The following is a 15,079-nucleotide window of genomic DNA, read 5'->3' as shown; positions in this document are numbered from 1 at the left end:
CTGTAGTAAACCACAAATGCAAAAAGGTTTGATTAGACAAGAGTTCTTCACAACAGTCCTTTGGATTTTTGTTAAGTTATGGGCAAAATGTGGAAAAAACTATTTTGTGCCCGTTAGAGAAGAGTTATATTTAAAACGTGAAGTTAGTGCTTGTAAAGTAGCAGGTTTCCATATGGGGGTAATAAAAACAAACCCTATAACAGTAATCATGCTTTCCTTATTTTCAACAACTTCCAGGTCAATCTCAAGGATATTTTTTAACTCCAAGTTTTAGCTGTCTATTGTAAAATATGAGAGCAAAATGTGTATACTTTTTGGCACTTAAGTTACATCAGGTGCCTTTGTTTTAATGCCCAATCACTGTAATTTGCCTGCTTCCATAAATAATTAAGTCTTCAGCTGAAAAAATTCTCTGACACCTAAAAATAAAGTTAAATCAAATCCAACAATAGTTTTGGTCAGCCAACTTGTACCAGTTCATAACAGCTGACTATGGGTATCTTTTCCCAGCTCCTGAATTCAGTGTCTTCATGTGGGTAGTGTGCAATTGGCCATGACTTGTAGTGCTTACACGTAGACCTCTACAAATGCTATGAAAATCAAGACTTTTTTTTAGACCTAGAGAGCTGGTTTTTAAACATCAGCATAACCCTGGTTTAAAAAACAGTAATATTTGTGAATAGACAGGCACCAATTTAACACATGAAAGCTTCACATTTTTATTTACAGGAAATACCAAGAAATTCTGGAAGAGATGAAAATTTTAATAGGAAAATTTTGAACCATTCCACTTTTTAAAAATCTATGGCTCACAATTAGAAGAAAAGAGCTAATTTTGATAAGTATGTTAAGTCAAATTTATATTTTACAATTTCACTGAACAAATTTCTTAAATTATTTCTAGTACTAAATAGAGGTGGATACTTCTTCTAGCAATGTATTTATTTGGACATTTTGAATTTTAAATGTTCTTAAAGCAGTTTATGCAAAAGCAAATAGCTTATTATTTAACCCAACACAAATAATAAACATCTGCATGAAGGGTGGGTGGCTCTCGGTTAAGCATTCAACTTCGGCTCAGGTCGTGATCTCACGGATAGTGGGTTTGAGCCCCACATGGAGCTCTGTGCTGAAAGGTCAGAGCCTAGAGCCTGCTTTGGATTCTGTGTCTCCCTCTCTCTCTCTCTGCCCCTCCCCTGTTCGTTCTCTGTTGCTCTCTTTTAAAAATAAACATTAAAAAAATTTTTTAAACATCTGCATGAGCTTTTAGTGATATAAAATTTAATTTTTGGAAAAGGCTCCATCATACCATAAAAATTTCTACACCTGTCTGTATACTAGTTTAACTTTCACCCAGTCAATTTAAACAATCAGAATTGATGGATTTATTTGATCATTTGACTTGCTGGCTTCCTGCAAAGGCAAAATATACTACCCTATATTTAATTGACTTTTTTTTTTTAAATTACTTGTGGCCCTTCTCTTTTCCCAGCATAATTACTTAGGACAAATTTCAATTACACTTCAAACTGAAAGTTCCTTTCAAATCGCATTCCAATAAGAAATCTTGGTATACCAGATGCTTTTGTTTTTCTAAAAAATAATTGTTTTGTTTAAATTTGTCATCTTTTCAGGGGCACCTGGGTGGCTCGGTTGGTTAAGTGTCCAACTTCGGCTCAGGTCATGATCTCACAATTGTGGATTCGAGCCCCACATCGGGCTCTGTGCTAACAGCTCAGAGCCTGGAGCCTGTTTCAGATTCTGTGTCTCCCCTCTGTCTGCCCCTCCCCCACTCGCTCTGTCTCCCTCTGTCTCAAAACTAAATAAACATTTAAAAAATGTTTAAATTTGTCATCTTTTCAGAAACACAGAGTACACATGTTGTTATTTTTCTTCGACTACTAGTTTGGAGATCACATTTAAAAAATAATACAAATAAATTATCAAAGTTTACCAAAATACCACATATTTCTTTAAAAGCTAAGGGTTTCTTATTCAGGCAAAAATTAAATGGATATCTATGTAATATGTTGTCAGCCCAGTGGGAAGCACGTCACTCTCAAAGGGATCTATGTCTTTGCCTCATGCTGCTGTGAACATTCATCAAATATTAAAGCATATCCAACAGGGAAAATGTGATCTTGGCATGGAAGCAAGTCCATCAATAACTTATCAATAGTTTTCTTATATGAAAAATAGAAAAGCCAAGAGGGCTCTTAAAATTTTAAATGACTGAATAAAACTCAAATTTAACCTTTCTGTAAATAAAAGCAGAAATATAGGTAAACCATCTTTAAATCTCAAATCTGACTGCTTCCAGACTTCTCAGTAAATGCATGTCATTTACTTTTATGTGCTTCTCCATGATGACCCAACTCTGTTTTCAAAGGAAGCGCTGACCCCATCCCTACTGTGGTTTGAAGTATCATGGCTGGGGGATCTCCAAGTAAGCCCGGTTTCTGCAAAAGAAGAAAAGAAAATAAGACTTCTGCTCATGGCAGCAGGATATCACCAAATGAAAAGGCTACACATGTGAATGTTCATAAACAATCTGACAGCCTGAATACAGAAAAGGAATGAACTCAATTCCAAAGAAAAAAACAATGCCATACTTACATTATTAGGAATATTCTCAAACTTCATTAATTGTTGCTGTGCCAATGGTACGTGAGAAAGATTCTGAAGGAATAAATTAGAAGTATTACCCATAACTGTGCTCTGTGAAAATGATAAAGCATCGAGTTAGTTTAATTTTGAAAAGCTACTTTTCACAGAACCCAATTCATTTTAAAGTTCAATTCTCCAGTTGATCTGAGCAAAAGCCAATAGCTTCTTAATATCCTACTTTCCTACTTCAGGCAATGCTAATTAATTCTTTTAATAATATACAAGATGTGATTATGTGGTCATAGAACTAACTCCAGATCTTCTTTTTTTCTTTCATCCTTCTTCCTTCCCCCCACCCCCTTTTGGCTTTATGTCACTGTCATTCAATCATTTATTTATTCATTTAATCATCCAACACATATTTACTGAGCACTTACTGTGTGCCAGGTACCGTGCTACACAATGAGAAATACAAAATACAATCTGCCCTCACAGATCTTAGAGGTTCCTGAGGGAGGGAGACATTAATACTAAAAACATATAATTACAAATGGTGATGAGTATGTGAAAGAAAAATACAGGAGCTATGAGAATAGTTGGGGATTTGATTTAGGTTGGTGAATTCAAGGAAATTTTCCCTGAGGAACTAACTCTTGCACAGAGATCTGAAGGCTGTGGAGAAAGAACTAGGTGAAGTCTGGGGGACTTAGGTGGTATTGAGGTGGGGAGCATTCCAGGTAGAAGCAGCAGCAGGAGCAAAGAACGAAGAAGAGAGCAAAGTCCTTCGAGGACCAAAAGCAGGCCATTATTGCTGGGACAGTGATACCCAATGAACAGGAGAGGCAGCAGAGGCCAGCTTGGATAGACCTTCTGGGCAAAATTAAGCATTCTTGTCTTAATTCTAAAATAAAGAGAATATCGTCAGTACTCTGAACTCCCCTCTCATGTCACTCTTCACAACTTATTAGAATTAACGTTTGTTTTCTATATTTGTTGAAATTCTTCAAGAACAAAGGACTATGAATGTTTTTGTTCAATGCTATAGCCTCAATGACCAGCACAGTGTCCAGTACATGTTAGATTCTCAATATGTTGACTAAATGAATGAATAAAGACCCTCTAATGTACAAGGTCCTACGTTAGATTCCAAAAATGAAAAATAAATAAAAGATAAACCTTTTCTTCAAAAGCTCAGTTTAGGACTACTCCTTCATTAAGCTACATTAATCATCTATCATACATTAGGTTGGATTTGTAATTAGGCTTTTATATAGACACAGCAGTACCAGAAATTAATGAGTAGTATTTATCTCCAATATTATGTTTACATACAAATACGTTTTAAAATACTTATCTGAAGGTAAGAAACACATTTGTATTCTTGTATGAATTATTTTCATATAGAATAAAATTTAAAAATTAAGAGTTCACATTCATTTTTTTCTTTCTGTGAATACTTTGAGTTAAGACCACATAAGACTTGTTTTTACTACTTATTTCTAGAAAAATATGCCACAAAATACACCTCTCTTCCCTTAATGCCCTATAAACAGAACTATACTGCTTTGATCAGCTTAATTTGATCTGATGTCCTGTGTTTTCATGTAGCCATAGTTATTACTAAGAATTTTTTTTTAGAGATGAAATACTCATTTAACTTCTCAAGAATTTTAAATGTTAAGAGCAAACAAATGAGTCACTCCAAATGTTTGATACTTCAGTACTCAATGCCATTTATATACCTGATGTGCTTTATTCAGATGTAAAAATGCAGGGGAGATGGATGGATTCATCAGATGTGGCAAGCTGTGAGGTGTTCCAAGAACTGCTTTTAAGAAAATAAAATATTTAACTTCATGACATACATGGGATTCAAAAACAAATAAACTCCAAAAAGGGTAAATAAATAGTTTTTAAAACTTTTAACAAGTTTATTGAAAGGTCAATTATATACTGACCTTGTCACACAAGAAGTAACAAGCTCCCTTCCCCGTGATTCAAAATCAGAATTTGATTTCAAATCCCAACACCTTCTTGTCAAGATAATAAAACACCAACCCTAGGCTTTCTCTTCTCTAGTTCTTAGAGCAACAAAACTAACTCCACGTATTAGAGTAAGTATAATACTAATTGAACCCCTGTCATTTGCTCCATATTTGTGTTAGATTTTTGGGGTATGTTGGCAGGGAGTAGGGTGGGTGGGAAAGCCAAGAACATACAGTCTTTTCCTTTGAAGAGCTTACAACCCATTTAAGAAGACAATATATGTACATAAAAATATTTATATAATAAAAACAAAAGAAACAATACATAGTTGATAAAAGGAATAAATAGCCACACTTTTTACCAAGTTTGCCTGACGACAAATACCAGAGTATATATTAAAAGAGATGTTTTCAAAATAAATAATAGACAGAAACATGAGATAGAAAATATGTGAAGTAATTTCATCTAATTATTACAAAGCAACTAGGAATGGTCAGGCATAGAAAGTGATTCAAAAAGCATTTCATCTTAGGGAGCCTGGCTGGCTTGGTTGGTAGAACGTGTGACTCATGTGGCTCTTGATCTGTGGGTCATGAGTTTAAGCCTGACATTGAATGGAGAGCATACTTTAAAAAAATAAAGAATTGTGTTGTCTTATTTATAAAAAAAAGAAAGGGAAAAAAATAAGTGCCTTAAAAAAAAAGCATTTAATCTAACGATCAAAAATATTTGAAATTCACATATAACATGTCTACAAGTTTATCCCATGTTTTAAAAAGCACAAGTTTTTATTAGTTGCTAAACTAGTCCATCTTTGGAAAACTGTTCAAAAGTGTTTTCTTTGGGGGCACCTGGGTAGCTCAGTTGGTTGAGCTTCCAACTTCGGCTCAGGTCATGATCTCATCATCCATGAGTTCTAGCCCTGCTGACAGCTCAGAGCCTGAAGCCTGCTTCAGATTCTGTGCCTCTTTCTGTCCCTCCCCAACTCATGTGCGCTCACACTTGCTCGCTCTCTCTCTCTCTCTCTCTCTCTCTCTTGCTCCCTCTCTCTCTCAAAAATAAAATAAGAGCAAATTGTTTTCTTTAGAAGGATCCTGTTTCACAACAGGTGGTAGGAAGATTAGGTCATTAGCTAAGTTGTTTATAAAGACAGATTGTTTATTAGGAAAGAGGGATAAAACGGTCATTTCATAACAATAAAGGGGTCATCAGGAGGATACAACAATCTTAAATGTGCCTCAAATAACAAAGCTTCAAAATACAGAAGGCAAATATTTCTAGAACTAAAAAAGTAGACAAATCCACAATTATGGTTAGAGATTTCAACACCAACTCCTCTCTTTTTTTCAGTTAGTCACTGTATTTTCACAGCTTTTAATGAATACAGTATTTCCCAGTTTAAAACAACCACCACTAGAATCAAAACACCCTGGAAATGTCTACAGTCTCACATATAACTGCCTTTATTCTTAACTTCTTCCATTGTGCCCCATCCTCCCCTCAAGAAGTCTTGAACAACACTCTCAATCAACAATATGTACAAAGGACTATAATACATCATGACCAAATGAGGTTTACCCTTGTAATAAAAGGTTGGTTTAACATTCAAAAATTAATGTAATTCATCATGCTAGCAGACCAAACAAAAACAAAAAACACATATGATGATCTCAATTAATGCATAAAAGCACTGGATAAATTCTAGCAATTATCACGACAAAATTTCTCTGCAATATAGAAATAGAAGGCAAATTTCTCAGCCTGAAAAAGCAAATCTGTGAAAAAGCTATAGCTAATATGACAGTAAAAGAATGAATGTTCTCTCCTCAAGATCAGAAACAAGGCAAAGATGTGCATTCTTACCAGTTCAATGCACAAATTATGCTGAATTTCTGTATATTGCAATAAAGCAAGAAAAAGAAGTAAAAGTCACACATATTGGAAAGGAAGAAGTGAAAATGTGTTTATTAGTAGATTACATGATTGTGTATATAGAAAATCCTAAGAACAAAACCTACAGGAAATAATAAGCTAGGTTGCAAGATACAATATATACAAAATCAAGTGTACTTTCATATGCTAGAAATAAGAAATTTGAAATTTAAATTTAAAGGCAATTCTATTTAAAATAGTATCAAGAAATGTAAAATACTATGAATAACTGACAAAATATGTGTAATATTTGTACCTTGAAATTTACAAATTATTTCTGAGAAAAATTAATAAGACCTTAATTGAGAAATATACCATATGTATGGCTCAACCTCAACACTGTTGTCAATTCTATCCAAATTAGTATAGATTTAACACAATCCCAATTAAATTACTGACATTTTTTCATGGAGATTGACAGTCTAGTTCCAAAATTTATATATTAACACAAAGGACAGAGAATAGGCCAAACAAAACGAAGGATTTACACTCACTGATTTCAGGGCTTGTTATAAAGCTACATTTATCAAGACAATGCAGTACTGGGAAAAAGACAAATGTTTAGATCAATGGAATGGAATGGAGAATCCAGAGATAGAGCCATACATACATACAGAGTGAACTGATCTTTGAAAAAAGGCGTCAAGCAATTCAATGGAAAAGGATAATCTTTTTTAACAAAAGATGGTGGAACAATGGTAAAAAATTAACCTGCACCTTTACTTAGCTTCACACCATAAACAAAAATTAACATAAACCAGAAATCTAAATATAAAAAATTATAAAACTTCTCAAAGAAAATATATGAGAGCATCTTAATGACCTAAAATTTGGCAAAGATTTTTTTTTAGGTTTCTTAAATATGACAAAAGATGTACAAATTTTAACAAAAAACAAATTGGACTTTGCCAAAATAATAAATTATTGCTCTTCAAAGGACACTGTTAAGAAAATAAAGGAAAACTTGCAGAGTGAAAGAAAATATGTACAAACCCATACATACAACAGTGGACTTGTACCTCTAATAAAGAACACTTACTACTTAATAAGAAAAAGATAACTTAATAAAAAAAGATAATAATAAGAAAAAGGCATAAAATATTTAAAATGATATAACAAAAAAGATATAAAGAGGACTAATTAGCATTTTAAAAGATGTTCAAAATCATTGAAAGGATAGTCAAAATCACTGTGAGATACCCAATAGAAAGGCTAAAATTAAAGGAGGAACATAACAAGTGTTGGTGAGAATATGAAGCAAACTGGAGCCCTAGATATTGATGACTGAGAATGCAAAGTGGTTTAACCACAATGGAAAACAGATGGGAGAGTTTCTTATAACTCAAACCTACACCTAGCACATGCCCTGGCCATTCCACAACTAGATATTTAGCAGGGAGAAAAAAAAGCAGAAGTCTGCAGAAAGACTAACACACAAATGTTGGCAGAAATTTTATTTGTAACGATCCCAAACTAGAGATAACCTAAATGTTCATCAACAATTCAATAGATATGCAAACCGTGGAATGCAATACGGCTCCATTAAAAAAAAAAAAACAAAAAACTACTGATACATGAAACATGAATGAGTCTCAAAATAGTAATTTTATTTTATTCCATTTATATAAATTTCAGGGTGATTCCCTTTATATAAATTTCTAGAGAAGACAAACTATAGTGACAGAAGTCAAATCAGTAGTTTCCTAGGGATGGAGGAGAGGGAGATTATAAGAAGACAAAATGAAACTTCTGAGAGTTATAAATATGTTCATTATTTTGATTATGGCAATATACATATGGGTATATACTTATATATAAAAATTATGTACACAACGGTTTTATACATATGTCAACTTATAAATTTTTACAGTCTAAATGTGTAGATTAATATGCAAATATAACTCAATAAAGCTGTTAAAAATATAACTTAGACTATAAGTAATTGCATACTAGTTAAAATTTAAAAGGGACACACACACATACATATAAAGAAAGAAGTCTAGAATATTTACATTGTATTTTGAAGTTGGTTAAAAGGTCTGGATTGAAGAGAAAAGATCAGTATGGTCAGAGTAACATAACCAAACTGGGTCTGAGAGGAAAATCAAGCTGATAGAAGTGTACAGATTAGACAGAAAAGGCAGAGTAGTTGAGAATTTGTAGAACAGACCATATGTGAGTAACAAGGTATGTATAAGCTGTGGAACAGAGATACAGAGGAAGAAGATTGATCTGTAAATAACTATTTAAGTTCCTTTCATTATAATTAACAGTTGCTTTAGGTGCAGGAGATGAACAAGACATAAATCTTTGTAGTTATGGAACTTACATTCTAGTGGGAGAGGCAAACTAAAAACAGGTAAATAAGTGTGAGTTATTTGAGAAATGAAACGAGAAGGAAGAAGAGCGAGGGTATAAATATAAATATCTATACTACTATAATATAAATAGTATATTATATACTATTTATTATATTATATTATAATTATATAATTATAATATATATAAATATATAAATATATATAACATATATAATATATATATTTATAATATATAGAATATATATTATAAAATATAATATATATAAAATATATAATTATAATATAGTATATTATATATAATATAAATAGTATATTATAATAATATAATTAATAACTATTAATATAAACATAATTATAATGAATTATAATTCTTAGGTTGCTCAGAGCCCTCTGTGAGGAGCTCAAAATACAGTAAGGGATAGAGTTAGATACAGTAAAGGACAGGGGCGCCTGGTGGCTCAGTCGGTTGAGCGCCCGACTTCGGCTCAGGTCATGATCCTGCAGTCTGTGAGTTCGAGCCCCACGTCAGGCTCTGTGCTGACAGCTCAGAGCCTGGAGCCTGCCTCAGATTCTGTGTCTCCCTCACTCTCTGCCCCTCCCCGACTCATGCTCTGTCTCTCTCTCAAAAATGAATAAACATTAAAAAATTTTTTTAAAAAGATAAAGGAAATACAGGTGGCATTTACTGATTAACAAGACACTTAGTCTTTCCTAACCACCAAGAAACTGTCGGGGCGCCTGGGTGGTGCAGTCGGTTAAGCGTCCGACTTCAGCCAGGTCACGATCTCGCGGTCCGGGAGTTCGAGCCCCGCGTCAGGTTCTGGGCTGATGGCTCGGAGCCTGGAGCCTGTTTCCGATTCTGTGTCTCCCTCTCTCTCTGCCCCTCCCCCATTCATGCTCTGTCTCTCTCTGTCCCAAAAATAAATAAAAACGTTGAAAAAAAAAATTAAAAAAAAAAAAAAAAGAAACTGTCATTACATCCTCCAGAAGCTTTGCATGTGTTCACGTTAAGGAGATTTAATCTTCCTCCCTTGCCACTCCACACAAAGGAAGAAAGCAAGCTTGGTGAAATAATTTCTCCATCAGTGTAATATTGAGACATCCTATTTAAAATTGTGAAACTATCCCTAAAATAAGCATAACTTATTTCTTGGCCATACATCAATCTGAGTAGAAAAGCAGAGTAGAGAATATATATTCTCAGATGAAAAGACAAAAACTAATATTGGACAGGAGTTACTAAAGAGAGCCCAGAGTCCAAAGATGTGGACAATACTTTCTAAAAGACCCAAGAGCATGAAATACTTCCCTCAAACACTAATACAATCTTGGACTGCATGAACAGCAACAGAATGATCACAGGAGGGAAATCCCACCACATTCTATGCTGATCAAAACCCATTTACAGGATATGTTCATGTCTGTGTATACCCTATTTCTGGACAAATCAGAAAACCTAGGCTGTTATCTACAAGAGGACAACCAGTTGGGGAGGCCTGAGAGTGTATCTTGGGACATATTATGGAAAGCCAAATACAAAATGGTAGTCTTCAAAGAAGTTAACGAGGTGTAGAAAAAAAATACTAGAATTCTTGTTCATATTAACTTTCATCCTTAAATAAAAAATATTAAGTTTTATCATTTCTTAATATACAGGTCAACAAGGGTGCATTTATATAACTCACATATAATTGATACATATACTGTATACACTGGGGCTCTGCTCAAAATTTATTTTACTGATATGGCTGCATATTCAAAAAATAAATAAATTTTAAGAAGACCACTGACCTGGAGAATAGAAGAGAGGGAAAACCAAAAATGACTAAGGTCTCATGGTAGCTGTCTTTTCAAATATTATTAGAAGTCTTTTCTTATGGAAGAAGGAATAGATTTATTCTGTGTTTCTTCAGAGGAAGAACTAGAATAAATGGCTAAAATTATAGGGATTACCATCTAATATTTAAAAAAAACTCTAGTAAATAAATTTGTCTAATTAGGGAATAGGTTGCCTTGGGAAATAATGAGCTTCTCATGCTTTAAGTAATCAAGATGTAAAAAACTATCTCTATACCATTAAAATTGTAGAAGAGATATCTGATTATGTAACAGGCTGAACCAGAAAACTTCTAAAGCTGCTTCTTACACACAAATAATTGATGATTATGGGACATATTTATTACTATGACTATTGTTGTATAATACAAAATTTAACTGGTCTTTGTCCCTGGTTCCTAGAAGGAATACTAGATCCTTACAATTTTCTGAGTGCTACAAGTATCTTTGTTATGCTAATGAGGTGACTCAAGGTGGGCCTTTATGGGGGGACTGCTCTTGCCAGAAACACCAGCTATGTGATTAGGGGGCTGGAGCTTTGGGCCACGTGGTATCAGTAGGACCTCCTGATCTCCAGAGAGAAGAGTGAAACTGGAGATTGAGTTCAATAACAGGTCGTCATTGCTTATATAACAAAACTTCAATAAAAACTCTGAATGCCAAATTTAATTCGGTAGACATCTCTAGCTGGCGAACACAGAGATGTGCTCTGACTCCATGGGAAAAGATCACCAAAGCTCTGCATTCAGGGCCCTCCTAGACCTAGCTCTAAGAGTATTTTCTCTTGGTTGTTTCTGAGTTGTAGCCTTTATAATCAAACGGTAATCGTAAGTATAGTGCTTTCCTAAGCCCTATGAACTGTTCTAGTAAATCATCAAACCTGGGGTGGTCATTGGAATCCCTGAATTTGTAGCCAGGGGTCAGAAGTACAGGTGGCTTGGGGCCCCCCTGAATTGACAACTGGTGCGTAAAGAGAGGCAGACCTGTTGGTGACTAAGCCCTTAACTTCTGGGGTCTGGGCTAACCCTGGGTAGTTAGTGCTAGAACTGAATTGCAGTCCACTAGCTGGTGTTAGACCAGTCAGCGTTGAAACAAACATAAAATGTATTTAAACATTTTTATTCTAAACTTTAATGTTGAATATAAAAATTCACTTCATAATGCTAAAGTATACATTTTATGTACATATAGTTGTACATTTCAAAAGGTAGGCTCTTATCAGAGAAGGAATACTAAATAGATATTTAATATATACCAATATTATAAATATTTCCATAATGCTTTTGTCATTTTCTACAAAGTAAAACTATTTTTCAACAAAAAAGAGCAAAAAGGAAACATAACTTTAGCATTTTTGAACAAAGTAATTCTGCTAAAAATATTACTTAGAAAAGTATCATGTTGTCTGTTGATACAGTCCATAACAATGTAGTGTATTAATTATCTGGTCTTTATATTCCTGTCATTTAATTATGAGCTAAACTGGTTTTAAAAAGGTAAAAGAAATCAGGAAACATATAAGCAGATTGTATCTACCAAAAACAGGCAAAACATATTATCACCTCAGACCATTAATTAAAATTCATGACAAGTCCTAGAAAAATATTTTTGGACTAATTTAAATGTGTTTTTCATATAAAACAGCACAAACTGACTTCATGCCAAACCTCTATATTTAATCAGTGCCATGGTGCTTACCTGGTTTAACAGCTCGTCCACAAAGCTGGGGTTGTAGAAGGACTTGTAACAGGGCAGGGTTGTTCAAACTTTTCATAATTTGTACAGGATTTGGCTCTGGAAGTAAGCCTTTTTGATTACTGTGCATCTTTAATAAATACAGAAATAGGAAACATTATAACAAGGATAAGTACAAAAGATGAAATTTTAAAGGTTTTCTTTCAGAAATTCTCATTCATCTGATCTTTTAATGATACAAGCAAATTGCTTTCTATGATACATTTTTTTATATATTCTACAATTTCTAATTATGTTAAGATATATACTATAAATACTGTATAGCATATACTGAAATCATCATAAAATGTCTCAGTGAAATACAAATTGGCTCTAAGAGGACTAACGATTTAGTAAGATAAAAACAAAAACAATTTAGGTAGCTAAATCTCTTCATACAAGTAGAAAGATGCCAAGGGTATCTGAATATATTAACAGGGAGATAATCTGTCGATGCAGTATGAATATCTTATACTACAGAAGAGCCTTACTATATAATGTGGGTTGCCTTATGAATAAATTTTCTTTTAATAAAGGTCTTTATTAAGTTAATCTTCTGATACAAAGCTGAACTGGACTCACACACATGTAATTAGGAGCTTCCGAAAATTCTGAAATTGTGTTCAGTTTTAAAAACCAACCTGATAGATGAGAATACTAACGTACGGTTATAAAAAAACTATAAACTTCTAGCCATGAAAAAATGGAGAACTGACAATGCACCTGGAATCCCACTCTAAACCCGGATACTATGAAGATAGAGGGACAGGGTGACAAATCTGAGAATGGGACACAAAACCTGTGAGAAATCCCTGGAGAGATAGAAGGCAGCAGGTCCCAGTGCAGAGGCAGACATCAAGGAACATGAGAGAGCCTGGACCTACAGCCAGTTTGGGGAAGGGCTTTTTACTTGCGCAACTATATTGCTGCCTCCGCACTGCCCTCTAGAGATGAGGACTTTCCTGGCCAGCACGAGAAGGGAAAACAGCAGCATCAATCTAGTGACAGCCACAGGACCAATGAATTAAGGGTTTCTCAAAGGTGCGGGATTGCCTGGTTGAGGTGGGAAAAGGGTTGCAGCCAAGGGCAAATAGTAAAGGCAGAGGTACTCTGCTTCGCTCCTCACCGGCCTTCCCTAAACCCCAGCTAAGATGAGTAGGCTTTAGCTCTCCCCTGTCCAGCCTCTACTCCCTCAACCTCTAAACATTCACACACAGGGAAGCTGATATCCTCCCAGGGAAATATGTATTCACAGAACACAACAACTAGACATGTGGAGAGAATGGAGCCCCTTAACTGTAAGAGACACCTGTAAGAGGCAAACCAGAATTAATGGACAGGAAATAAGAATGCTGCATAGTAACAGACATAATAAATATCCTTTAAAAAAACATTTTTATCAGTAATGTGAATCAAGGAGTAGAAGTTACAGGGGCGCCTGGGTGGCGCAGTCGGTTGAGCGTCCGACTTCAGCCAGGTCACGATCTCGCGGTCCGTAAGTTCGAGCCCCGCGTCAGGCTCTGGGCTGATAGCTCAGAGCCTGGAGCCTGTTTCCGATTCTGTGTCTCCCTCTCTCTCTGCCCCTCCCCTGTTCATGCTCTGTCTCTCTCTGTCCCAAAAAATAAATAAACATTAAAAAAAATTAAAAAAAAAAAAGGAGTAGAAGTTACAAAGAATAACTAATTTGAAATAGTGGGTATGAAAAATATAAATGTTAAAAAAAGAGAAAAACAGCCCTCATTTACCACATACTTGGCATTGTTCTAAGCACTTTACATGGATTGTATCACTTAGTTTTCCAAAACAACTCAACAGGGTTGATACTATTACACCACTCTGTCCACTAGGAAACTGAAGAAATTCATACAGAGCAATACACTATCCTCTATCCTGTGCTTGAACAGATAGGTTAAACAGAATATGTGTTGCTGAAAAACAAAACAGTGACTGGAAATATCAGTTCAAAGAAAGTTCCCAGAAGATATCAGAAAAGGATAAATGGAAAATGCAAATAAACAAAACAAAACATGGAAATAAGAAATGCAAACAAAACAAAAGAGAATAAGCAAGGCAATGAAGAGGTTAGAAGTGTCAACCTGTACAAAACAAGAGTCCCTGAAGGAGAAGAAAAAAAGAACAGGGTCTTTGAAGAAATAACAGCTGAGAATTGCTCATCATTAAAGAAAACTTAAAAAGCACAGAATGAAAGGGATTCACAGTGTTCCAGATATGATGTATAAGGACAAAAACACACCTAGTCACATTTTTGGGTATGAAATTTAAGAATATCAAAGACAAATATGCTAACAGCTTCCAGTGAGAAAGAATGTATTTCCAAAGGGAACAAGAAATGATTATCATCTCCCTCCAAGCATCAACAATGGATTTAAGAAGGCAACAAATTAATATTTTCAAAGGGCCAAAGGAAGAACTTTGAATATAGATTTTTATAATTTTATATTCATCTAAGCTATTACCTAAATATGTGAAAAGAAATTAAAATACTTCCAACTATACAAATTCTCAAAAGTTTTTATTTACCACATTAATACCATCTCTGAAAATCACATGAGATGCAGTAAATACAAGACATGTTACATGATACGTGCAAATAAACATATGTAAGATCAGAGTTAATTTCAATCTTGCATACAAAACCTAGT

The 15,079-nt window shown here is 34.4% G+C and overlaps 1 protein-coding gene across 5 annotated transcripts in view; it reads right to left on the bottom strand.

Annotated features, from left to right (window-relative positions):
- Window positions 1–15,079, bottom strand: part of RAVER2 (ribonucleoprotein, PTB binding 2) — a 93,724-nt gene that overhangs the window by 39,534 nt on the left and 39,111 nt on the right. For 4 of the 5 annotated variants that reach the window (XM_040470503.1, XM_040470499.1, XM_040470502.1 and 1 more), the window contains exons 5-8: window positions 12,381–12,507; window positions 4,350–4,435; window positions 2,617–2,718; window positions 2,348–2,459 (exon numbers count right to left, since the gene is read on the bottom strand). In XM_040470503.1, coding sequence (XP_040326437.1) covers window positions 2,348–2,459; window positions 2,617–2,718; window positions 4,350–4,435; window positions 12,381–12,507 — 427 coding nt within the window. The remainder of the gene's footprint in view (window positions 1–2,347; window positions 2,460–2,616; window positions 2,719–4,349; window positions 4,436–12,380; window positions 12,508–15,079) is intronic. The other variant, XM_040470501.1, reaches the window with a different exon arrangement.

The sequence above is a fragment of the Herpailurus yagouaroundi genome, unplaced genomic scaffold (genome assembly GCF_014898765.1).
Source record: "Herpailurus yagouaroundi ecotype Mexico unplaced genomic scaffold, PumYag 77, whole genome shotgun sequence".
Classification (NCBI taxonomy): domain Eukaryota; kingdom Metazoa; phylum Chordata; class Mammalia; order Carnivora; family Felidae; genus Herpailurus; species Herpailurus yagouaroundi.
The sequence above is the reverse complement of the archived record's forward strand: the minus strand, read 5'-3'. Positions and strand labels throughout refer to the sequence as shown.